This window comes from Pezoporus flaviventris, unplaced genomic scaffold (assembly GCF_033815535.1).
Source record: "Pezoporus flaviventris isolate CSIRO_AGI_PZ_B2104156 unplaced genomic scaffold, CSIRO_AGI_Pfla_v1 ptg000015l, whole genome shotgun sequence".
Lineage (NCBI taxonomy): Eukaryota > Metazoa > Chordata > Aves > Psittaciformes > Psittacidae > Pezoporus > Pezoporus flaviventris.
The window spans coordinates 33528037-33555616 of NW_026892563.1; the positions used below are offsets into that span (position 1 = coordinate 33528037).

Here is a 27580-nt window from a genome sequence, read left to right on the forward strand (position 1 = left end):
TGAAAAGCTCTTACAGTTTATTAAGATCAGTTCCATTGATTTTTTTTATTCTCTTTTTCTTTTGAAACTTAAGGGCACTTCTTTTTATATCTCTTAATTTCATCCAAGTGATACAATCTTCAGCAGTAATAAGAGGCTTCTTACTCATGGTCAAAACACCTCTTTAATTGTGTTCCAGTGGAACTGAGGTGTAGCAAATAAACTCTTCTGCACTTTCATGTGCTGTTGGCACTGGGAGCTGGATATATAGGGTTTTTTTAGCAACTCGGTGCAACTTCTGTTTCTTCTTTTATATTCTTTAGTTTGGAGAAGTGATAAAAAGAAATAATAATATGACCAGTGGCTCCAAGCCAGATCATGTCTCCATTAAAGTGAATAGAAAAAAATATTTGACTTAAGCAGAAGTGGTGTCAGCCTCGGCATTTATGCTATGTGTTTTACTGTATCTGGATGGCTTGAGGGTTATTTGGAAACATAAGAAGTTGCATCTGGTTATTAATGCAACGGTTTATCGGTATAAATGGAATAAGTACATATAAGGTTTTCAATGTATGTGAGAAAGGTGTATATATACCTTTGTCCCAGAGTAGGTCACTCATTTGCCCTCAGATCATTTTAAAGGTCTTCAGAAAGACCTTACAGATAGGAATGCTTTGGTGGCAGTGCTGTACCTGCCAGTCTGTAAGCACAGCCACATTCCTTAACATCTAACAGTATATCACACCTCAATTGGAAGTGGCATTAACAGCCAAACCAGTGTTGAGTAGTGAATGTCCGTATGTGTGTGGTCCATGGCTTGGGGGATATATTTTTTGCTGCAGATTCTTTTCAGTGTTTACTGCTGACACGAGATTGTTGCAGGTAGGAAGAGTGACAGATACCCTTATCAAAATCCTAAGAGTCCTATGGTTGTAATGTACTTTTCCATTCTGTATTCTTTGTTCAGTGTGGGTGGAGTAATAGCAGTGGAGAGGAGTTGAATGTTATATTTAGTATCATTTATTTATTTTTAGATTAAACCTGATGCCACCTACTTGGCAAGACGTAGGAATGCCATTATTCTGTTAAATTGTGTCCCTGTGTAGTGGTCTGCTGAGCACAGTGTGACATCTTTCCTCTCCCAAAAAGAAATATAATCACACAGCTATTGATAAAACTCATAGTGGGTGACTGGAGGAAACTAGAGTTTCCTAGGCCTGAGCTTGGCCAAGTGATGAGAAAGAACAAATTCTAGTAACAAGCTACAATAAGAATGTTTCTTTCTAAGAAAAGGTAGTAAAATTGACTTCCAAATGAAGGATCCGGTCCTGGCTCAGGCTAAGAGATGACTCCCTCAAGTCAGGAAAGATTTTTATTGGGGTATTTTTTCTTGAAAAAGTCTCAGCCAAATGACAAAGATGAGTTTGGCAAAGGCTGCACAAATTTGTGGTGTCATATAATATCATCAAGAACTGGGAAGTTGTTAATTTTTGACATAAACTCAGGGATGGCTGCAATTCATATGGCCAGTGGCCAATCCTTAACTGTAAGTCTTTGAGTTACTGGCAAGCTGACCTTGTGTCAAAAGATCAAATCTTTGCCATGCTTCTCCCCAAGTGACATCCAAGGCATTGTGCCTTCTTCAGTTGCGAAAGGAATCATAAATAGTTGAATTGGAAGGGACCTTAAAGCTTATCTGATTCCAACCCCCTGCAATGGGCAGAGACACCTTCCACTAGGGCAGGTTGCTCCAAGCCCCTTCCAACCTGGCCTTGAATACTGCCAACGATGGGGCAGCCACAACTTGTTGTGTCAACCTATTTCAACCCTCATCACCCTCACAGTAAAGAATTTCTTTATATCTTATCTAAATCTACCCTATTTTAGTTTAAAGCCATTATCCCTTGTCCTGTCACTGCATTCCCTTTTAAAAAGTCCCTCAGCAGATTTTGTGTAGGTGCCCTTGAAGTACTAAAAGGCTGGTTTAAGGTCTCCCCAGAATCTTCCCCATGCTGAACAGCCCCAACATAACTTCCTAAGCCTTTCAAGGCTGGCATCCCTTCCCTCCAGGGTGTTGACTGCACCACACAGCTTAGTGTCATGAGCAGACTTGCTGAGGTTGCACTCAATCCCACTGTCTGTGTCACAGCCAAAGATGTTGAACAAGATACTAACACTGACCTCTGAGGGACACCACTTGTCACTGGTCTCTGCTTGGACGTCAAGCTGTTGACCACAAGTCTTTGAGTGCAACTAATCAGCTGATTCCTTATCCACGAAGTGGTCCATCCATCTAATCACATCTCTCCAATTTAGAGACAAGAATGTCATGCAGAACAGTGTCAAATGCCTTGCACACGTCCAGGTAGATGATGTCAGTCGCTCTTCCCTTATCCACTGATGCTGTAACTCTACTGTAGAAGGCCACCAAATTTGTCAGGCACTGTTTGCCCTTAGTGAAGCCAAATTATCTGTCACCAGTCAACCCGTTATTGTTCATGTGCCTTAGCATAGTTTCCAGGGGGATCTGCTTCATGATCTTGCCAGGCACAGAGGTGAGAGTGACTCCTGTGCTCACATATACTAGGCAAATATGCCAAGTACCACCAGTAAGGCAGCTCTTGTGTGCAAACAGTCCTATGGCTGTGTCAGCCTTTCATCTTTGTCAGAATTAGTCACCTGGGTTGCATATTAGAAGTTAAATACGAGTTGTACATGGGTTTTCTGTGTTACAGTGTGGAAGTACCACACACCATCCGCAGACTCCAAATGAAATTCATTGACTGAATTTTTCTTTAATATAAAGTATAATGACAACAGGAACCAAAACAAAACACTTTGCTGCGCTTTTGGTATATTGCTGGGTAATTTCTTACTTAATTTTCTTTATTCTTTCAGTTCTACGGGATGACTTCAGACAAAATCCATCAGATGTAATGGTAGCTGTGGGTGAACCTGCAGTGATGGAATGTCAGCCCCCAAGAGGTCACCCAGAACCCACTATATCATGGAAAAAAGACGGTACCCCTCTCGATGACAAAGATGAGAGAATCACAGTAAGTATAAAAAGGTTTTCAAACAATGCAAAAATCAACTAATTAAAACTACTGGTTTTGAGCATAGAGGCATCCAGCCATGATGTACTTAATAGGATCTGTCTTTTCCTTGCCTTGGAGGTAAGGCTAGTTTGCATTTAGCTTGTGATGCATCCTGTAGTCTCATACTACTTCATTGCAGGGTATGCATTTGTTTGTTAGAGAAGACAATACAAAACCTGTGTTCTTCTCTTCCTCAGAGAAATAGAAACTTGTAGAAATGAAATTCATTATATTTGTCACTGTCCTATAATTTTCTTGCCTTTTATCTACCTATAACAACTGCCTTCTTTGGTTGGAAAGAGGAACTACTAGTAGTCTAGGAGCGACCACCTTTCATAATTCTGTTGAAAAGAATCCATGCAGAAAAGTTGTGCATTGCATTAGTAACAATAGTGCTTTTGGGATATAGTCCCATTTCTTTAGAGAGGTGATGGCTTGCCCTGCCCTCTCAAATTAAGCTGTTTTCTTGTTAGAGGTGTTGTACCCATTTGTACCTGTAGCTTGCTGAATACAGTGCATGATTATTCAGGAGTGGGAATAAAGTAGCTTGTCGAATCTGAAAGCTATCCTTCTTTTAATTTTTGACACATGAAACAATAAGCTAGGGAGCCTTGAAGAAATGGCAATGAAAAATGGAGTTTAAAAATCATTTATATGCTGCCAACAGGGTGATACAAAACACCATTCCGCATGGTAAGAAACCATATCATCTGAAAGCACATGCCGTATCAGATCCTGTTGGTACTGGAAGGGTAAATGCTCCATCCCTGGCTGTGTTCAAGGCCAGGCTAGACAGAGCCTTGAGCAACATGGTCTAGTGTGAGGTGGCCCTGCCCATGGCAGGAGGTTGGAGCTGGATGACCTTAAGGTCCCTTCCAACCCGTACTTTTTTATGGTTCTATGACCACCAGCATGCAACAAGATCAGAGGCACGTATGATTTATATACCTCAATCATATGTGTCCTGGGTTTGTCTGTAACAGTTATTTTTCTCCTTCTTAGGTAGCTAGGGCAGTGCTGTACAAAGGTGAAGCAGTTGAGGGCTTTTGAGGGAAACTTTTAATGCAAGAACACTTAAACCTAAGTGACCTAAGTAAAAATTTACCTTTTTTGTTTGAGATTTAAATTGCCAGTTCTTCTATTTGGTTTTTGCAAACCAGACAAAGCTCAGGCATTCTGTAGTTGTGGCATATGCATACATTTAAATTTTTAAGTACCCTACCCGAACCTGTAGTGATTGCTGGCTATTAACTCAATTCCTCCAATCACACCTGCTAAGAACTTGCAATTTCCTTTTCAAATCTACTTCCCACTGTGACAAGCCAATTGACCTGAGATAAAGAGAAGATTCCAGTGCTGCTGCTTTTTTTCAGCAAATGCTTTCTAAACTTGCATTTTCTATTGCTATACTTTATTATCCTGAAGGATTTTCAGGTGTTGCCTATTAAGTACATTCCTTTTGTTATACACGAAAACTCCTCTCCCAGCTGCCAGAACAAAGACAAACCCAGAACAAAAGCAGCTATCACCGACTAGCAGTGCCACCTGTATTTATTAAAATGGTTCTTAGGATGGGATAAAGCCCCACAGATTGCTTTTGTTTTCTGGTGATTGTATGAAACCCTTACCTACACAGTATCCTTTCACCATGACATCTGGTGGAGTTATCTTGTGTTATCAATTTCCACTTCCAAAAACAAACAAAAGCAAAATGAGTTTGCATGTAGGTATAGATATACACTTGTTTCGCGTGCCCAGATGAACGTTTGTTTTCAGAGGTGTAAATTAAGAGTGCTGCCATAGCTGGGTCAACTCATTCATGTACGTCATGTTTGCCTGGCATTGTCTTAAGCAGTGCTATTAATATCATGGCTACTTTCTCACACAGGCAAGAGACTGAAGCTACATTGTCATGCAGATTTGCATCAACTTACAGCTGTAGCAGGATCATGCCAAGTGGATAAATATGCATTCAGATGTACATCTTAACAGCTTTGCAGCAACCATCTGTATTATCTTGCTAGTTGGCTGGGAGGCAAGGGGAGATTGGGGCCTGGAATGGGCCACATGCTAAAGGACAGATGGGGAAAATGTATTAATTTTGCAACCCGACTTAGAATTATTCCATTTCTGTTACCTTATCTCCATTAGGTTATTTCCATTTTAGTTTAGCAACTGGAAGATGAAGAATTAAAATAGTACAACAGCTGTAATACAGATGAAGTTGTTGGGTTTGAAGTGATAGATTTAATTTTTACACTAAATCAACCTTTAAAAAAAAAGTCATTTAAGTCCCTATATTTAAAACGAACACCTACATTTATATGATGCAAAATAATGGTTAACTTGATGAAACTAAGTTTTAGTAATACACTTTACAGGTGTTACCTCCCTGTTTTTAAGCCGTGAGATTGCCAGATCAAGAGAAGTCAAACTATATACATGTTGATGTTCAATGTATGTGTAATACCAGGGAGCATTTAATCAATGGAAATTCTTTGGTGGCTCCACTTGTAAAGCATTTCCAGTTGTTTCCATCCTTAAAGGCTGGTTGATCTTTGACTCATTGCCATTTTAAGAGTTCTGTGAGTGTCAAAGGCCGCTTAAAGCATTTCATAACAATACTTTCTGACAAAAAAGAAAACAACTTTAGGATTATACTTTCTTTTTTCTTTTCAATAAGGGTTGATGCTTGACATCTTTTTTTTGATTCATATCTACACTTCCTGCAAAAAGATGGTGTTTCCAAGAACCAAACTCACTTTTAATATATGGAAGCTTTTCCTCATCTGCAGTGATCTGCACTGATCTTTGAGTCAGCAGAACTGGGCTTTGCAGATTTAAGTATTAAGGGTGCTGGAGAAACAGAGGTGGTGGCTTGGTTCCTGACGGAAGGTTTGAAGCAAGAGATGTAGATAAATAGTGGTTAAATAAGACCCAAGTTAAGGCACAACTTCCTCTGGAATGCAATAAAAAGAAAATATTATTTTGTGCTGGTAGGGTTAAGAAAATTGATCTGTTTATGTAGGTGAGGTAATAAAAATCAAAGTAGTCTTTGCATATTTTTGCTTCATTTGAAGGGCAAATAAATACGCTTTCAAGAGAGATAAATTTTTATGTCTTTCAGGTTATAAACAGTAGGGAATGGAACAAGTAAGAAACTGAAGTAAAGGGATAGGCACAACTATCTGTGATTGGGATTGTAGAAACAGACATGTTCTTTGAGCACAGCTCTCAGTACTGCTCAGTTGTAACAGAAGTCACTCTTCAGAGCACACATGTCCACGGGTGCATCTGGTGAAGAATCATTATTGAAATGTGTTTTAATCTCTGTTCTTAAATATATTATCTATAAACAGTTTTCTCAGTGCACTGGAGCTAAACATCATTTTTCTCGTGTATTCCTTACACCACAGTATGAAAGCATCTACTTGATGTGGCTAATCCCTCTCTTTATTACAAATGAATTGGGACTGACAGTCTTGGATATGAAGCAAATGCTTATCTTTAACTTAGTTTGTTGGAATTGAAAAACAATTATCATGAGGCCAGAGCAGAACTGGTGTTATTCTTTGCTCATCTAGGTATTTTTTCTCCTGGAATTACTGTGGCCCTCCTATAACATATATGGCTGAAAAGGAGTGTTTCAGTGCACTATGAGAGGCTGTGTGAGTCTCTGCTTAGAGCTGAGACATGGCAGAGGAAGAAGATGCAAGGTCTTGTCTGCAAGTGAGAGAAGAGGATGCTCACCAGGGTGGGGAAGTTCCTTATTCTGTTTCCAGCCCTTAGTGGTGGTTTGGAATTGCTGTCATGCCAGGTGAAGTGCATAGACCCAGAAATTGCTTGGAGGGAGGATCTAGGCTAGGACTCTGGGCTTCGAAGTGTCCTCACCAGACACAGGTCTCCTCCCAGCCCCATCAGTCTAGCCATCTTTGCATGGCAGCCCAGTGTCATTAGGACATAGCCATGTGTTTCAGGCACTACCCTTGGCACCCAAAGCTATGAGTTTGCATTGCCTCAGGCTGAGGAGGAAGAAGCAGTCTAGTTTCTGCTGACTGCTGTGATCACTGGGCTTGGTCTTTCCAATTGTATTTTGTCTGGATGTAGTTGGCAGGAGCATCACTGTCTGCAATTACCATTAGCAACGACTTCCGTGGGCACTCGTAGGAATACTCACAGTGAATACTGGTTGCTTCTAAGATTGTGAATACCTCCAGTGTGCTTCCATTCACTTCTCAGCAATCTTCCTGTTGTACCCCAAAACTTCCTACTACTTCTCCAATGGTGTCCCCATTGCCTCCCTACCACACACCACTGCAGTGAAATTTTCACCTCATTCCCCATACATTTCTTCCATCTTACAACCTGCCCTTGCATTCACCCAGCCTTTTTCTTCCACCTGTCTAGCCCTGACTCTGTCATCTTGATTAGGGCTAACTGCTTGTGTGGAGATAAGAGTTTGGAAGCTCAGATAAGCAAAACCTCCTGCTGTATCCTGTAATGTAAAGGCACTCTTCCTTTGCCTTTGCTGATAATGTAAATGGCTAGTGTGCTGTGATTTGTAAGGAATGTGGTGTTGTCTGTCTTAGGTTTGCTCAGAGCCTTCCTTAAAGAACCATGTTGCTCCTCTGTCTTCTTTGCATCCCATCCCAAATGCAGTTGCCTGTATATAAGATGCTGACATCAGTAATCTAAGCAAGATGGTGGAGCCTTTGAGCATATCTTTAGGCAAAAACTGGAAATAATTACAGACTCTAAGGAGTGCAGATCATTCACAGGATTTGTGGATCTCCCATCTGGGCAGGGCATCCTCCATATAATTTTGGATCTCTCAAGTGTTATGATAATTTAGGGCAATGCCTGCATAATTAATTAGGCCTCAATAAAATCAAGATGCAGTCAGACTGCCTGTAATTATAAATACTTTCCCAGTGAGAGAATGTGTACATTTCTTGCTTAAGCTCCAGAGCAAGTTGATGGTTGATCCAGGTTTGGAGGTCAGGACTTCACAACTGCTTCTGTCTCTGTCCCATGCTCATGCTTCAGAAAGCTTCCTAATTGTGCACATGAAGACATGGTGTAGGTGGTAAAAGGAAAAAGCTATGCATACTGAACACGAAATTTTAATAGGCAAAATCTTATGCATGAAAAAGGATGCTGGTACCTCAAAAAGAAATCCTTCGAATACAAAAAGCAAAGTCTTTGCATTGAAACTTTGGTGCAGCGCTGTGATTCCTGTTTCCCTCTATTTCGTATTAACCCTTATCTGTCATTTATCCTGAATCATCCTCATTTGATTTTTAAAAGAAAATCCTTAGAAGCCATTTATCTTTCCTTGTTCAAGTTTCTTAGCTTCTAAGATCAAAGTTATGGGAATGCATAATGCATACAGATTTTCATTCCTTTTTTTGTGTGGCTGTCTTGTGACATCAAGAGTTTTGAATGACTTACACTCTTATTTTAGGTAAGTTATAACCTGAATTCTTGATTCCAGTTTGGTTTCCTGCCCCTTAAACAGTACATCACAAATACAAAGCATTTATTGTGTCTTGTGCAGTGCTGTTTTTACATGAGTGAGTGATAAAAATGTTGAGCACGAAATGTGAAAACAAAGTCTCTGAACTTCTGTTATTACAGGAAAACCTCCTTTAGAGGTACCAGCCATAGCAAGACACTTTATGCATTTGCCCTGAATTTTTTGTTAATGAATTGTCAAAGAGAGCTAGGTTCATTCTTTTTGGTGGAAAACATTCATAGCCTCATTGTGCTTTGGCAAATTTAAAACTACATAGGTCGTCCCAACGTGATCTTGGTCATAACAAAGAAGAAAGAAATAGAAGAAATTACTATGCTGATCAGTTAAAAGGGGGAAAATAAATGGTTGTCTGTACTGGAGGGAACAGTGGAAAAAACAGAAATTAATTCCTCATTTAGGAAATGGGCCTTTCTTTCCAAAGTTAAATTGCAATGGGAAAAATTGAAGAGGGGAGGTGAATCAAGACAAGGAAAACAGAAGCTGATCAAATTTGTTGCTGTGTGCTGTGCAGGAGTAACTGTCTTAACTCTTTAAAACAGCAATGCTTCTGACACAAGCTGTACTGTTACAGTGCCACTGCAAATGAATTCAAGATGTTTATCCTTTTATTCTTTCTTCTTTATTCTCCTTTTATTTTTGGTCTCCTCTCTTCCTTATTTTATTCATTGTTAATCTCTTACTCTCTTCATCTCCCCAAATTGCATACAAGCATAGCCAAAGAATGCATATTCCTGTAGAAGACGGAATGCTAATGGTAACATTGTCTGTTCTATGGAGAGCTGCATTAAAGTTCATGGCCTGAGTGCACAGCACACAGAGCAATGGGGGTGAGGGGAAATGGGGAGCAAGCACCTACAGTGCAGGGTTTTATTTCATTTTAATTGTTTTTCTTTTGGGGGGCAGATTAAAGGGCAAGCAGCAATTTCCTATATACCCTGGGAGGGTTATGAGGAGAAGGAGGGTTTTTTTCTTCAGCTTCCCAATATGTATTTGTTGCTCCCCAGCAATTTCCTATTTGTCCCATCCTTTTTCTTCATTCTCTCTCTTTTTCCCACTCCCTGGGAGGGTTGGCTTCCCACTCTACCTCTCTTCATCCTTCATCTGCTGATCCCTACAATGGCATCTTCCTCGAGGAGCAAGAATAGTGATTTATATTTCTTCTGCTATTAATATTGCTTCCTCTGGTGACACAACTGGAACTGCTGTGAGTTAACTTGGCACCCCAAGGGGAAAGAAATGTAAAAGATTGTGAAAAAAAATTTGGAACCACAGAGCTGTCCCAGATGATGGTAAGAATGGCTCTAAATCCTGGTTCTTGCTCTTAGTTTTTCTCTGTTCGCTTTTAAATCTCTGTTTTAGGGTCCCGGTTGCTTCTGCTGGAGTATCTGCTCTCCAGATTCCAGTGTGTCATCTCCCTTGCTTTCTGACCATGGCATGTGCTTCTTTTGTCTCCTGCATTATCTTCAGGGCACCTTTCCCATCTTCTGCCCTATGTCGCTAGTGTCCACATCTGCACAGCTACTGTTTCTGTGTTAAGAAGGAAGATACCCTGAGAACTCTGTTATACTGCTGCTTCCCATGTCATTTATTTTTTTTAGCACAGGCATATCTGAGCGCTTTACAGAGGCATGTTAATCTTTCATTAGTGTTTGTCACATCGTTTTGTACAGTGTGGGCTTTTGGCTGAGCCCTTGAAAAAACCTTACCTTCTTCTTCAGAAGACCCTTCTCATCTTGGAAGACTGTAAAAAGTCTTGAGTAATAATAGCCTGAACTGACAGAAAGGAGAGAAAATACCGGGTTATACCTTGGGGTTTGTATTAATGTTCTTCTTTCTCTTCTTCCATCCTATTTGAAGTCTTACCATACTCACACCATTTTTCAGACTCGTCTCTTTGAGATAAAACTTTTCATCTCTGACACATCCATGAGTAGTTTCCAAGCCTGACCACAACAGTTAATTGTGACAGCTTATATTTCTATAAACACTGAAGTAAATGTGGATTGAAAATCCTAACCTATTACAAGATAGGCTCCTCCCAGAGGGGCAGGAGGATGGCTTTTTGCAGGTTTACCATTTTAAAGAGCATAGCTATACAGACATTTTCAGGCAGATGTGAGCTCATTCAGTTTGCTTTTTGAATCAACCAGAAGCCATATGGCAGTGGTTAATGTGGCGCCGAGCCTGAGCTAATAAGCCCTGCTGAGAGACAGGCTAGATCACTCCAGCATGGTATTGTACTAATGTGGCCACACAGCTTCTGTTGTGCATAGGGTAAGGGCAAAAACGAGCTTATATTGCCTTGAAGTCTCCATGCACTTGAAAACACATGTATGGATTCCCTTCCTCATCTATAGCTCTAGCAGCCAACTGTCCCAAGTACTTCTTTGGAGGACAAGATGCTTTCTACATTGCAGTGATGTTTGCTGCAAGAAAATGGTGAGGAATAAGCCCATTAGTCTGAAGTGTTTGAGTTGTGCTCAATGCCGGACATTGTTCTAATTAGTTTAAATGTCTCATTGCTAACCCTGAATCTTCTGTGCAAGGTTGCTGCATGAAATGTAGGACAGGCTAAACCATCCATTGGTCCACACTTGATGTGATGTGTCTTTTCATAGACATCTCTAAAGGAATTAGTGGAAAGGGAAGGAACATCGTGATACAGGGCAAGAGGGTGGCCCAGTGTTGAACATCTGTGTACTGGGGAGGATACCAGGTTCTGTATGCTTGTGTTGGCTGTCACACAGAGTAGATTTTGCATTTCGGACCAAACTGACCTCCCATTTCTCAATGTCATGCCTGGTAATTGCATAACCTACTGTGTGAGGCTATGAGATTTATAGACTCTGTTCACACTAACTGAAACTAGTGGAATTAAAACATCATAATTCAGTGTTAGGTTTAAAGGCTTGTTAGGGTCATTTACTTATTGGCATTTTAAACCAAGTTACTGCTGACCATATTGTCCCTATAGCTAAAAGTATCTGTTCCTTCTGTTTTTTCTCACATTTTTCAGAAAGGTTCCTTTGCATCAGCAGTGCGTATTGCTTCAGCTATTTTGTCTCCACGCCACTTAAAATGTTAGGCATTAGACATGCATAACTATGGTTTCTCAGTATTGTTTCACTCAGCAGTAGTGAAAAGTACTCGTTTCATGTGAACTAAGTATGTATTTTTCTATGCTCAACTTTATTTTGCACTGATTTCTCCTTTTAAATATAAAAGTAAAGTGAAGAATAATTAAGTTCTTTTACAGATACTCTGCGGACTTAAAGGAATTTGAGAACTCCTCACTGAGTCAAAATTCTCCATGGATTTCTTTTGTCCCTAGTCATGAACTGATGACCTAGATAGTAAAAGAAAATAAATGCCTGCAGCAAATAGAGTATGTGTTGGATATATGAGTTTTGAGACTTCCACAGACCTAGACATTAAACTAACAGGATTTTCTTGTTAAAATGGCTTATTGAGAGTTTTGAACCTTTGGGACCATCTGAAATTATAGAAATGGAGTCTGGGAAGCTTCTTCTTAAAAAAATAAGAAAAAAACAGGTGGTTGTTATCTCAGACTAGGTTACTCAAGCTATCCAGAGGGTGTAGGACTTTATGATTTGAATGCTTAGGAGCAAAGGTGATTTATTATGCTGAGAAAGTAAATTCTTTGTTTTGTTTGGCTGGCAGTTAGTTGTTGGGGTTTTTTGGGGATGGGTAAGGGAGATGAAAAAAGGATGTGGGAGGGAAATTATTTCTTCATTCATTTTATTCTCTTAATGAAAAAGAAACATTTTTGTTTGGTTAGTTTTTTTAAGCAGTCAGGAAAGGAGCCTTTGCTTATATTACACACAATAAAGATGAAGGTTGGGTTTAAAAAGTTAATTCTTCTCCTCCCCTCCCTTCATCAGCTCTGTGGAAAATCCTACATGTAGGGTATAGACATCCTCTGAGTTAAAAATCCACTTCTGGAGACATCTTCTCCCCAGCCTCTTAGGGACTGCTGTGCTGTGTGCCTTATCTGATTCTTATCATGGGCAACAACAATGAAAAGCAAGGCAATATTCAAAGAATCAGACTTTTAAAGCCTTTTATTAATGTGACACACAGAACATTTGGACTCACACTGGGAAGCATGTACACTGTGTACAGGCAGAGACCATGCTCAGAGGAGAGTTAAGTCCATTGGATGTGAAACTTAGGATCCATACAGGATCAAAATGTGCAAAAAAGCATTAGAAATCTCTTGCATTTCAAGGTTCTTTTATGGACCTGTAATCATTTGACTTTAATTTTTATTATATTTACGTTTACTTTATCCTTGCGTTACTGTATTATTTGTCTATAGCAGTGAAGTGAAGCAGCGCAGCTCCTCACTGTGTTTTCTTTTTTTTCAAACACTAAAACCTTCTACATTTGGGGAGAAGGGGAAAAAAAAAAGGTCTAAAAAGTGCATTTTTTTCTTGAAAGTCTCTGGTGGATCTTATAAATTTGATTGTTCTTGGCATTTTTGATATTTCCAGTTGCTTGCACACCACAGCAGCCACATGTTGTCACTTAAAATCTAAATATCAGATAACTTCTAACTGAGACTTTATTGTATATCATGCTTTTTTTAGGAATTAGTTTTGTAAAGTAAAAATGACACTAACTCTAAAAGCATGTTTAATAAAACCTCAACAATCTATGTGCTGAGCTTGCACATATTATGTTCTCGTAATCAAAAGAAAAAATGTAGAATAAAAATAGTCAAGAAGAACATTGCCCATTTTTGGAGCCTTGAACAGATGCAAGTGATTAGAGCTTCTTGTTTGGTTAGCTTTGATTTTTTGGTCTCCTTTTTGAAAGTTCTGTCAACTTCATTTTTGCTTATTTCACGTTGTTTGGATAGTTTTGCCTTACTGAGTTTCCTGTGATGCTTCTGGTTATGCGAAAAGTCTAGTCCAAATCACAGCACTTCAAAAATAATAATTTCTCAGTTCTTGGGTTTCCTCAACCCAACAGAGCACTTCTCCCTCTCCAGGTAATAATATACTCTCAATTACTCACTGCCAAGTTCAGATATTCACCACATGCAGTAGTGTGGGACTAACATACACATTGCAGGGTGTTATTCCAGACTTCTGTGTAATATTATGCAGGACCAAATCTGCTGTTTTGTGGTTGCCCTCTTTAAAAGGGAAAGAAAAGGAAGCTGCTTTATTTCCTTATCTAGCTGTAGGACAGTTCTTGCTAATACTCATGCTGCATTGAGCAATTAGATGATCTTCTCTTTGCTCCTGAAAAATTGTTACCCAACAAGAATCTATTTGGCACATAGTCACATAAAGACTGGCGTTATTATTTAACATTGAAGTGTGGGTGGTTAGTTATACTTGGACCTAATTATATTCATTTTCTTCTAACTCAACAGCTTTGCTTTTTGCCACTCTCTTTGCTGCTGTTGTCAGTTGTCTGCTTACCTCTGCTGGGCCTCCTGGGTCTGGCTGCGTGGGGGAGAATAAATTACACAGAGATAAAAGGGCGAAAAGTTCTTGCATCAGTATGTTTAAGAGAGAATAAAATGTATGCTGTTAAAGGAGTAAAACTTGAGAAAATTAAATGCTTTTGTGATATCTATATTGAAATATTTTTAGTGCTACTTGGAATATATTGAATTTTGAAACAAGCCATAGAAACGTATGCTTAAGTAACTTCACCTTCCCTCACAAAAGGTAAAGTTCAGGTACTTGAACAAAATTACTGTGACTAAAGGTCTCTTAACTGTAGGTTTGTGTATTTTACATCATTGCTTTTCCAAGGGGCTATACCATTCAGAATGCCAAGTTTCTGCAAGTGAAAGATATTGATGCGATGGTTTGGGCTTCCTTCCACCACGGCCCCACATTTCAGACTCTGCATATCTCACTCTTCACATTCATCTGAAGTAATTTGTCTCTTAAGACTACTTTGGACTCCAGTGTTCAACTGGGGCATTTCTCTTGGAGTAAGACCTGATGCAAATCAAGTAGGGAAAAAAATTGCTTGTTCAGGGTAAATTGTTACCACAGAAGCTGCAGGTATCTGATTGAAGCTGTTTTATGGTTCAAAGTAGGTATTCAAGGAATGAGCAGTTCTGCTCCCTGGCAGACCTGTACACAGAGTTGAATCAAAGCTGAACTGTTTCTATCATGAGATTATACATTGCAACACGATTTTTAAGTGAGCTGCAAAACATTTTCCTACAGAGAAGATTATTGTACAGTAAGGGAAAGATTGCCTTGAGGTAGAAAGTCTGCAAGCTAAGCGAAGCAGATTGCTGGGCTACTGCAATCTTCCTGCATGATTCTGGGCAAGCCTTGAAGTTGTTCAGTACTCCTTATTCAGCATTTCATGAGTCGTGGGACTGAATTCATTCATACATGTAAAGCAACCTGACACTATTGCAACAAAACTGTGTTGTGCCACTTTGCCAAAGCGTGAAGTGTTATTACATCCTAAATCACGAATAGGCTCTTTTTCTGGTAGACAAAACAGTGGAGCAGTATTCTTACTTACATAATTAGGCCGTGCTCCACTCTAGATGTTTGTGATTGTGAAATCCTTGCAGAATCTAGCCCAGCTATAACTATTTTGAGATCTTTTTTCTATTTTAAAGAAAACATCTCTTTACCTTTCAAGTTACATGGTGAAGTGTCAGAGTGGTTTTGAAAATACTGCCCTTTGTATTCAAGGATCCCAAAAGTTTATAATAAACTTGGGATGTTTTTAGCGTTGGTACTTTGCATGATTATAGCTCCTTGAAAATTTGCATTCATACTTACTGTGATTAGTATGTTTCATAAAAATCCACTTTGCGCACGTCTTGAACTCTCAGTGCAAAATTATGGCATTCCTGAAACCAGTGTCAATATTACCATTGTCTTTACTGAGACTAGTATTCCACCCTTTCCAAAACATAATATAATTTATAGCAAGAGATAAGCCTCTTTTTGAAGTGCTAAATGAGTTGACGTTCGTCATCTTTTTGTCACAGTTGTTGTTACTGCTTCACTTCTTGGCTTGTTTGTCATTAAGTTACTTTCCTTTTGCCATCTGGAGTTTTATGGATGTACTCTATATTCATTCCTATTTTTGTCCTAACGAGACTTTCTGCTAAGAAAATTTCTGTGGTTTATGTCTTGCTGGTATCTTTTGCACTTGTCATTCTTAAATATTGGGAATTACCCAAGTGGAGGTGACTTGGCTAGAGTGTTACTCTACTTTTGTCATCCAAAATCAAAGGCTTTGGTGGCATATGAAGTCATCTGTTCGTGAAGTTATCAAATGTCAGTAGTTGTAATGGATTTCTCAGTAGGAGGAGAAACCTTAATTTTAATAATGTGGCCGTTTTAAGTTGGAAAATTAAGAGTAGCTGGAGCAGCCAGAGTAAATAAACCTGTGATCCTGCTTTCCTAATTATTTCTGATTAAAAAATAGAAGGTAAGCTTTGAATACGCTCACTTTTAGGGTTTCAACTGGTGATGAGCTTTTCTCCCCATGTTAGCCATATTAACAAAGGCCATTTCTTCTACTGCTGTGAATACAGAGTTCAAGAAAAAGGCAGTTCTTTATCTTTCTAACATACACTTTTCTTAGACTGCAGTGTCAGTTTTACTGTGCTGCCCTGTCTGTGAGTCTCAAATTCACCTTGAAGGTGAAATGAAGGCATCCCCAGGGATGCCAGCTGAACCTTTGACTCTTCTGTTCTGACTATCACCAAGGTTAGCACATCATTACAGCTTGTGATGTTCAGGATACCTGTTCTTTTGGAGCCTTTATCAACCTCCACATTTCAGACAACTTAAACAGAAGCCTCAAACTGATTGCTTTTTCATAGGAGTTTTGATGATTTTTGATAATGAGTTATATTTCTTCCTAATTTTGTATTAAAATAAATGTGACATTTTAAAGCTTATAGCTTTTATCTCTGTTTTTCCTGAGGTATTAAAATAACACCTATAGGGGCATAAGCAAAAATAAAAGAAAGAGAAAGCATTTCCTTTTTACATTTGAAAATGGGCAGATTCATTGCCTTTGTGGGATAAATTCTAGTCACTGACAGGTTTAGGACACTTTGTTTATTTGGGATCGTCTTACCAAGGTACCATGGTGGATAATTAGGTGGTTATAATTAAAATAGGGTTTGGTTTGCTAACCAACAAAATTATATTTGCAAATACTGTCTTGTCTGTGGGATTGATATCTAGCCAAGGGAGCTCTTTTGTAGGGAGGTCTGTTGACACACATTTTCCAAGTACGTATTAAAATATTGTTTTAATGCGCTGTACCCTATAAATGGGCTTTCAGCAGAATTCATATTTTTCCTCTGATTGTCCTCTGATAGAACACACAGACCGCTTGATTGGCCAGATCTATTTCTGGGTACTGTTAATGGGCACTGGGGTTTGTGTTCATGAAATACTGAAAAAAAGTAGATACCAAAGTCAGGGTTATTCTTTCTCCTGCATTGTTTCAAACGACTTCTACATATTCTCATTGGAGAATTGACAGTAGCTAATGTTGAAAAGTTTTACAAGGTAAAGATGACCTATTTATTCAGGTGCAGTGGATAATGCCAATGCAACTTTGTTTCTGCTGATGGAGGAGGTTTCTTTCAATCCCGAGCAGTTCACAGTTAATAGATTTTAACCTTTGTGTTCTTTGCTCCATATTTTCTACTGAATGTAGTCTTCAAAATAAGTTTACTGGTGTTACACCTAGGCACCGGTCTGGAGCATTCAGCCTATAAGCAATTGTTCTATGTCCGCTTCACATTCAGCTGAGAGAGTTGAGATATTTAAAAGGATAGATACTGTTACATGCTTTTCTGTCCTCTCTATAAACACTTTGAATCTTTTGGGTAACAAGCATTTGAACAGTAGTTGAAAATGCCACAAAAGAGGATTCTGAAAAGAAAGAGTATTGTTTATTTAACTACATGATCATAGAGAAAAAGAAACAACACTTCAAACCACTCTAGTGTCTGTGTGCCTAGCTGACTAATTTAGCATCTAAAATCTCTTTCCGATGGAATCCCATATGAATACCTTCTTCAGCATCCCCACTTAATGAGCTTCTCATCTTCCACTCCTCAAGGAAGTGTGCATCTCATTAAATCCCTCTTCCTCCTTTGTTTTTTGACTCCTCTTATGTCTCAGGAACAGAGTTGCTGCTTTGGGCTATGCATATGTCAGGCTCAGCAGAGGCCCAGTCCTCTACTTCAAGGTGAATTTCTCCTAAGCATTTGTTGAAAAGTTGCCATTAGGATCATAAGCTCATACCATTCTGGTATATTTCCAGGCAATCCTGCTACGAAATTAGCTTGCTATGTGAGCAGAATAAATGTAGATTAAAATCTAACACATTATTAAAGGCAACTCTGAATACCACAAATATGATATTTTAGTATTCAGTGCATAGAGTGGTCTACACATCAGGTTGTCCTTTGCATGCATGTTTGAAAGTGTCAGCAATATCTATAGAACCACATTTAAGCTTTAGTTCTTACAGGTCTTGAACAAAAGTTGGAATCTAATAGGATTATCCAGAAATTTAAGAACAGTTAAACATTTTTCTGAAATACAATAGAAATACTCATATTCTACCAAATGTTTCTTGCCAGACTTTAGGTCTGGGGAAAATAACAGCGTTGCAATCCACTGAAAGTGGGTCTCATCAAAGGACAAAACTCTCTAATCTATGTCAAACCCTTGTCGAATGCATGGTAACACATGGAACTATTTGAAAGGTGAGGAGAATCATCAGAACACTTTTTCCATCTATGTCAACTATTCTCTAAAATTATGACTTTTCTGTCTGCCTTAGAAAAAGTCTGTATCAAGTACCTGAATAGTACAATGCAAAGTACAACGCATAACTGATGAAGTCTTAGTTCAGATGACTATTTGGTTTTATGCTTATGATACTTGATGGTTTCTATAACTTTTTCCCTTAGTTTCTGAGTATTCAGAGTTTGGAAACCACATTACAATTCATCAAAAGTTAATTTGCATGGGTATCAAGTATCATTTCTTTATCTTTCCTGGACATAAATAAGCAAAAAGAGTGGATCTGTGTTGGAACAAACGTCCTCTGAGATAAATGAGGGTTAACTTTACTGTTAACAAGATTTTCTGTAAGGTTATACCTTGGTGCAAGCATCAAGGTACTGATGTCACCTACTGAAACTTGTTTACATATTGCATTAGTAGTTAAACCTGTTAATTTGTATTGGAAATGGAGGCAAGGAGGCTAAGGGAGGTTATTGATAAGGTCTTCTGTTTGCATAGATACTGTCAAGACAGTCCTTTGCATATTGTCTTCTATGCCAGTTCACATAAGTCAGCATCCTCCAGCATTTTTACTATGTATTTTTTATCATTTTCCTTACCTTTTCTTGAGGTGCATCAGCAAAGGAAAAATAATTGCAGTAATAGCAGCAACACAGAGAAATTCCTGTCATAAATATTACTAGAAATATTTTTATGCTTTTGGAGTCACAGACTCTCAAGAGTTAAAAGCTCAGACCTTGGTGGGGCTCCAGCTGAGGGCAGCTCTTACTCATCCCTTTGTAAATGGTCTGTGATCCATCAGCATGGCACCTGGTGTATTGCATGCCATGGGCTGCAGGCAGCACTTTCTGGTGATCTGCGTTCAGGACCATATTTTGAAAGTGGAATTGCAAGTTCAACTGCTTGGACATGTCAGTAAGTCCATCTGATAGTCAGAGGTGGTGGCTGCTCCTTACTTTACCCAGTGGCCAAGGACTCCTAACCTTTGCCGTATGCTTTAGAACCGTGGCCAGAATATTGGGTAGATGAGTTTTTTAAATGGAGAAGTATAAGATGCAGGGCTCTGTTTGTCATGCTAAGCAGCTGGCAAAGAAACAGTAATGTCTTTAATTCTTAAGTATATACTTCAGACTGACCAGTTAGGTTTGCATCTGTTTTGGAAGCATAGTGGCTGTTTCTGTGTTTTTAGCAAAGTTTGCTATGGGAATACAACTGCAGGTTTTAACTTCCTCTGACTGTCATAAAAAAAAAGTAATTTATACCAGTGGAACTGAAATCTGATCAGGTAACACTTTCCATTTTGTGTAACAATTACTTCCTAATCATGAAGTGTTTTTATACTGCTTATACAAAAGACGTCAAAACTTCTTATTTATGTTACCATAGAACTAGCTTAAAAAAAGGCATGCACACAGGCACAGTTAAAACTGGGGCAATCAAAGTGCTGAGTAGTTTCAATTTCTCTGCCATTTTTACAAGACCATTTCACCAGCAGCAAACTGCCACAAACAGGACACTGATTTCCATGCAGAACTTGGCCAGCTAGATCAAAGTTTACTTTGCATTGTAAATACAAATGGAAAAAGTCGACCAGCTGATACTTTCAGTGTCCAGAACAGTTTCTCCCTCCTTACAGCCGCTTTTGTTTTTTCCCCTCCACCTTTCCCATTGGTTCAGTTTACAATAGCCTTTGAACAACAACAGAAATCATGTCAGGAGTTTAAACCCACTGTGGCCTCTGAGAGGAACAGCAAGAAAGTGCCAAGGAAGCAATTAGCTCAGCAGGGCTCCAGAGCCCCCCTAAATAGCTCAGGCAGCCCCCAGTGGTGAGCAGAGGAGGTAAAAAGAGAGGCATAATTCTACAGGCTTCAGTTTCTTCATTCTCCTTGGCTATTCACACGATAACCTCTTCCATTGACACTGAGCAATAAGCCCTTTGCTAATCCAAAGGCAAGGGCTGAGTGGGAAGAGCAGAACTGGTAGGCAGCCTGCTCCTGCTGACACCGGAGCTGTGTTTCTCAGTGAAAAGCCTCACAGCAGCTCACAAACAATTCCTGGAGGGTATAATACTTAAAAGATGGTGACTGGAAATGTGTGAGCATCAGAGAGCAATGATCCCAATACATACAGAGAATGGGAACAGTGTATGCCTTGTTCTGCTTGATTGCAATCTGTGCTGGCTTATTTTAAGAGTAACAGGAACCCCAAGTAGGTCCTGGCTTTGCTGTCCATTGCTAAAGATCATTTTGTACCATACAGTCCCCAGTGACAACAGAGGGTTGAACATTTTGGACTGGTTTGAGATCTGCAGGTCACTAGCTGCCTGTTGAGTCTGCCTGGAGGGTCTAAAGTAGACTGCGAAAATGATGCTCACCTTCTGTGTGAATTGGGGGATTTAATCTTTACTTGAGTATACATTCTCCTCCTTATTCTTTGTAAGTCGTAATTTTAGCAACTTGCAAGCAGGGACTTCTCTGCAGCTATAACATCTAGCCCAGCTGCTTTTGAGTCTTCCTTCAATAAAACTGGAAGTTAGAGTCAGATTTGCTTGTGGTTGCCTGTGACTGCAGTTTTTTTACCTCAGTCCTGTAGCACAAAGTTTGTGTGAAGGCCACAAAAAAATACAAGGAAATCTGTGATTTATGCTTTGCATATGCTGCTGTCACAAGAGCTGCAGTGATCCCTGGTAGAAGAGTGAAATGCGTCAGATTAATGTATGACTTTTGCATTTAGCTGTCATGAAAAATGAACAATGTGGTGCATGTGTTTCTCTTTTTGACAGCGTTACACAAATCATGTGAAAGGTTTAATGTTTTCACAACTTTGTATGTCCAGAATAAACTAAGTATAAAAGTTAGAGTTCTACTAAGCTTAGGTTCAGTCAGCGATAAATGCAGTAGAAACTTAACCAAGGGTTTATATGCCTTTTTTGAAGCATAGTCTCATTTCCATGACATGTCATCTTGGTCAAAAGTCAGAGGATCGGTAGGGTTTTAGTTATGTTAGAAAACACTTTATATTTTCTCAAGGTTACATTTTTCAAAGTATTTGTAGTGTTTAGTTGGTAGGGCCAATACTTTGGAAGTAAACTTGATTGTAAAGTTTCCAAAGAAAAAGTTTCAAATGAGAAGTCAAATTTGCTTCAAAATAGCAACTTGGGGATGTATAAAAGAATCTGCTGCACTTTTGCCACCTGTGACTGGTTTTATTTGCTGGGTTTGGTTCTCACTTTGGCTTCTATGCCATAAAAGACTCAGGTTTATCCCCAGAGGAAAATGGAAATTCCTTCTTCTTTTGGGAAGCTGCTGAGGCAGCTCCAGGAAGGAGAGCTTTCACAGGCAATTGAGTGCAGGAAGTGCAATGATCACAGGAAGGATCTGGGAGCATCTCCTTCAGTGAGGAGCTGGCAGTGGATGGCCAGTCTCAGAGAAGATGTGCCTTTCTGAGGCAAGTGGGAATCTGCTGCATCTCAGAAGGTCACAGAATTCCTGAAGCCAAAGCTGAAAATAATGCCCCACTGCACAGACCCATGCAAAAAGAAAAAGAAAAATTAATATATCTATTCTCTGTTCTAAGACTGTGATGATTTTGTTGTTGCTGTTGTCTCACATTTCTGCTTTTAAGTCTAGGTGAACCTTGGTTTTGCACTAGTTCAAGGTCTTTCAATATCTTATGGGAGCTCGTCGTAGAAGAAGACCTAGGAACATGTACTTCATGGCTCTTGATTACTTGACTCCTGTCAGAACAGTTCCATTTAGAAAACCCCCTATAAACACCTTGAAAAATGCTGTATTTTGATATGATGACTGTGAAAGATCTGCGCTCTTTTGTCAGATTACAAATGAAGTTTTATCTACCCATGCTTCTAAGCTTTGAAGTTACAAGTTAGGACTCTGCTATTGGAGGTTTATGATCCGCACAGCTCCTCTTTCCTTAGGAAAAAGTAGGAACCTTACTATAGGGATGCTGGGGAGGGACTCTTCATTAGAGACTGTAGTGATAGGACAAGGGGTAATGGGTTAAAACTTAAACAGGGGAAGTTTAGGTTGGATATAAGGAAGAAGTTCTTTCCTGTAAGGGTGGTGAGGCACTGGAATGGGTTGCCCAGGGAGGTTGTGAATGCTCCATCCCTGGCAGTGTTCAAGATCAGGTTGGACGAGGCCTTGGGTGATATGATTTAGTGTAAGGTGTCCCTGCCCATGGCAGGGGGGCTGGAACTAAATGATCTTAAAATCCTTCCCAACCCTAACTGTTCTATGATATCAAGTTGTCTTAAATGCATGTCGTTGTCCTGCCAGGGTCAACTCCAGGCTTAGAAAAGACAATACCTACAATGACAGTTAGGAACTAACATCCCCTTGAAATCGGCAGCAGAGTCCACATCCCTCTGAAATAGTATGATGGTGGTACTACTCTCCCAGTGCTGTCTGCATGGTTAGGCATCCTCTGCATGCTGCAGAGTCTGGTCTGGTTGTGTGTCACTGGGCCTCTGCAGTCCCTAGAGAGCCAGTCTGAAGCATCTCTTGGCTTCATTCTTGGGAACGTTTTGACACAGCCCCACAAAGTGGCCTTGTGTCTGTTCGTTGCAGTGTAGGCACTCTCAGTGGGAACAGGCTGCTAAATCCCTTTGTGGAGTTGGGCTGTGTTGTTTCTTTCATGGTGAGCAGGTAGGATTTTACTTATATGCTTTAAAATTTGTGGTTTGTTAGGATTATTTTTCCATATTACATTTGTGATACTTCAGGTAACAATTAAAACCTGAGAGACTTTGTGTGGCGAATTAACCCCACTTGGTCTGGGACTATATGCTTGGAGCTGTGTAAATGACACAGTGTTGGTGGTGCTTTCAAAATTCCTGTGTAAGATACTTCAGATCTTGACTTACTCAAGGGGCTAGAAATGAAGACATACCAGACACTGAGTTCAGTTCAAGTTCACTTTTATTTCTGATTTTGATCACTGATTGCAGTGAAAGCTGCAATCCTGAGAAGATCTGTGCATAGGGTTAAATTTACCATTTCACAGAAGTATCATAGTTATCATTGCAAACATGTCATTCCATTTTGGGCTCAATTGGTGTTGCAGAAAGATTGATTTGGGTTTTTTTGAGAACTCAGCAGGGCAGATTTAAGGCCATGAATGTAGTCATAACATGCTTTTGTTGTAGGAGGATTTTAATCTTGGTTTATAATAAGAAAGGAAGTATTGCCTAGTAAGTGTTTTGTGCTGTAGCTGTGAAAACGGTTCAGGAAAGTATTATGCTGGTTCAAATATTTTCATATAAACATAGCTGTCTGTACAGAAATTAGTTCTCATTAATGTGAGCCAATACAGCCTATTTTGAATTAAATCTTCCTCTGAGATTAACAAAAGCCCAATGTTTGTAGTAAGTAAGTTTAGGATTCTTACACTTTGAAACTTCTGGGAATTATATATGCTGAGGTATGGATTTTTCTTTTCTGAAGTTGATTTATGACTTTCTGCATGTATCTTGGCTGTTTCCATGAGCTTGTTAGTTGGGTGAAGTATCAGATACATATGATAATTCTGATATTTGGTGTCTTGTGATAATGCCAAGGGCTGAATAACCCTCAACTGCCTCTGAAGTCACTAAGTGATCCAGGACACCGATAACCCTTGAGCCTTTGTAGATATCTGTCTTCTTGTAGATACAGCCATTCATAATGAGGCCATAAAAGAGGGGAAGGCAGTCTCATGTGCGGACTTGAATGCGATTCTGACTCTGATGTATCCTGGCCAGATTGGCAGGGGTGCCAGAAGCAGCAGCTTGAACCTATTGTCATTTTATCTGCCGTAAATGCTCTTTCCTTTTAAGTAAAGCTATCGTCCTGTGCATTTTGCGCCATCCTTTGTGGATTCTACCTTCAGTCTTGTCATCATTGCAAGACTGTTTTGTTGGTCTGTATGATAGGGGGTAACAATTGACTTGCACTTTGTCATGACAGATTTACAGCGCAGGAAGACCACTTGAAAGTGTGTTTTAAGCTACTCTCAAATAGAATTTTTGCATGTTTGATGTGGAGAAAGCAGCAAGTACCTTCCTGGGGTCCCAGAGAATGGAACCAAAAGCAGGACAGACTCCCCTGTCTGAACTTTGAAGCTGAACAAGAACAAACTTGAATCATTGTTGAAGACCTATATTTTGATCTCTAGTGTCTGATATTTAAACATTGCAATAATAGGTAGGGAAGAATACATGGGATTCACAAGACTTGGAACAAGGTATTTTTAAATATAAATTTGACATAGGTATTCATTTGTACTCTTTTTACGCATTTTTGTTAAAGCTGCAAGATTTCCCTCTGTTGCTGATGTTCCATGCCTTACAGTCTGTGCTGCAACAATGAGTCGTAATATGGATATACTAACCAGTTTTAGGGTGCTAGACTGCATAGAGGAAACTGAGCAAAAACTATGTTTCCTAACTGAGGAATAAAAGCTCCTTCTTACTTGTATCAGCCACTGATGACACTGTTAATTACACTTGCCTGTACTCACCTGGTTCATTACCTGGTTTATTGTCATTATATTTAGATAGTACTCTTTTAAAGCAAAGACTATGTCTGACAGGTTAATATCACATACCTGTCACATTTCATTTAAACAAAATGGGGTATATGTATGCTATACTGTAGAAGACTGAAATACATGAAATGTGTGATCTCACATAAGCAGAAACCCTGGCTATCCAGACAAAGGTCACTGTTTCACTCTGCAGTCTGAAGTTAATTTTCTTACTGATTTAAGTTTGGGTTAGAATTATTTTTCAACAGAACAGATTTCATTTATTAAATAGAATGTCCAAAAATGAAAAAAAAAAAATGCCAGTCACTTTTATATTTGGACTTCCCAAGAATTTCTCTCATGGCTTCATTCTTTCTCATATTTCATAGCACATTTCTATGAAAACTAAATGAATCACCCGCATATATAAAAATATTTCTTAACAGAGACAGATGGGTATGGATTTATACATACAGAAATTTACACACACAGCACGCATAGGTATATGAAATATGGTCTTAGAATAAGTGTATATACGTGTGTGTACAGCTATACTGAGTAGTTGGTGGTATGTTGTAGAACCCTTGGGTAAGTTTTTATGGATTTGATTTATTGGCTGGCCGAGTTGATTCATTATTTGTATATGATTTTTTGCTGCTGGGTGGCCATAATTTAAATTCTGGACCTAGTTAACTCTATGGGTGCCTCGAGTTTTCTGTGTGAACATCTCCAGCTATCGTTTAAAGAAGTAAATGAAGTGGACTTGCTTGAATGAGCCATTTACTCATGAGGAGCAAAATGTGGTCAGGCAGGCAGGTCATAGAAAATAGCTTTCAATAAGTCTTTGTAGGTCACCATGCTATCATATATTCTCTTAACGTTCATACAACAATCCATACATGTTACAGGCAGCTGAAGATCATCTGTGAACCGCTGATCACAATCTTTTCTTCTCATCAGTATTCAGTGCTGTTCTTGTGTTCTCTACTTGCAAAGCCCTGATAAATTTGCTGGAAGGCACTGAACAGAACAAAATCCTGAAGAGGTGTGAGAAGTCAGAAAGTGCCTTGGCATCATTTCTGTATAAATGAAACATAAAACTTACTTCCAGCGTTTCAAAATTGAACTTAAAGCCTTGGCAGTTAGCAGAGTAATTATTTTCCCATGATACTCAGTGTCTACCAAAGTAGTGTAATAAAACTGTTTGTGGTATCTTGTTTTTTACTAGGAAGAAAGGATTTCTCTTTGTATTCAGTATGGTAACAACTCTTGTGGAGGTTTGAGATGAAATGTTACACTGCTTGTCTCTAATTCAAACCATTATATCATTTGCAACTGTAAAGTCCAGCTGGTACATTCCAGGGTAGGGGCACAAATATAAAAAGAGCCAAAGCATTCAATTAAAATGCCTCTATGAACTAAGTATTGAATGTCTACACTTTATAAATAGTTCTAATTTGCAAGATTTCAGATACTGCCCCCAAAGGTGATTTGACTCTTTACTGCTCTAGATACTGGGTATGAACTTACAGTACTGGACGTAGTGGATATGAAGTTAGGAGGACAAAGAAATGTAGCAGTGGCTCTGTATGTATTCCTACAAAAAATTCATGTGCATGTATTTTATTGTGTACTTTGTTACTTAAACCTATTGGTCTACAGTCCACAAATATTTGTAGGATTTCCTAACAATAGAAAAAGTAGCTAATGCTGCACATAGGGAACATAAATTTATCATAGCTACACATTTCATTTGCAATGATTTATTAGTAAATAGAAGGGCTTGATCAATCTTACTGAGTTCATGGGTATCTTATTGTTAAAATTTGATGGAAAACCTGGGTAGTGACCCAACAGTGGAAATACGCTTTCTTCTAGCCGTCTGTGAATGCTCTAGTTACAGACATACATAATTCCACGTGCACTTGAGGTACATTTTATTGTAACTGTGTAATTAATCACAGTTCAATGTGATTAATAGCTGTCATTGTAGCTGAAGTTCTAAACCCTTCTTCTGTTTTAAGGAACAAACACACAGAAAAGATCAACAAAGGAAAAACCCTAGGAAAAATTAACCAAATACTCTCAGAATTCCGTCTTGAAAGCACAGCTTCCTTCAGTAGGCATGTTACATCTTTGGAAGTCTACTTCAACGTCCATGCGGGAATGTTGCCTCTGCTTCTCCTTCCTTATCTAAATCTCAACCTGGGAGAAAAGCAGTTTTCAGTGATTTTTTCAGCTGTTCAAGTGTTTCTGTGTTAATGCTTCTACATCTATGCTTTGAAGAAAGTCTTGTGTTGATTCCTAGAAGAAAATCCTAGGATCGTTCTTGATGGAGGTTACCATTTGTGGAAAATATACAGTTGTGTCATATTGTAATGGGTTTGGATGAAGTTTTCTGAAGTATAAAATCACTAAGGAGCACAAATGCATACTGAACATCAGTAGGACTTGTGCTCTTAAGACACGTATGAAAATCACTGCTTTCAGTTTACATAGATTTGAAATCATCATCAGCTGAGTTGGTAAATTCTTGTGATAAACACATTTATTTGCTAAATCCAACGCATTCAATATTGATACACATGAAAAGTATGTATTTCTGCCTGTGTATCTGGTTATACAAATATCCTAAAATG

General features: G+C 39.0%; 1 protein-coding gene across 1 annotated transcript in view; it reads left to right on the forward strand.

Moving 5' to 3' along the window:
• The window catches only part of ROBO1 (roundabout guidance receptor 1), a 707499-nt gene that overhangs the window by 590669 nt on the left and 89250 nt on the right, over positions 1-27580 (forward strand). Inside the window, exon 5 of the mRNA XM_061453972.1 lies at positions 2878-3035. Within this exon, the coding sequence (XP_061309956.1) occupies positions 2878-3035 (158 nt within the window). The remainder of the gene's footprint in view (positions 1-2877; positions 3036-27580) is intronic.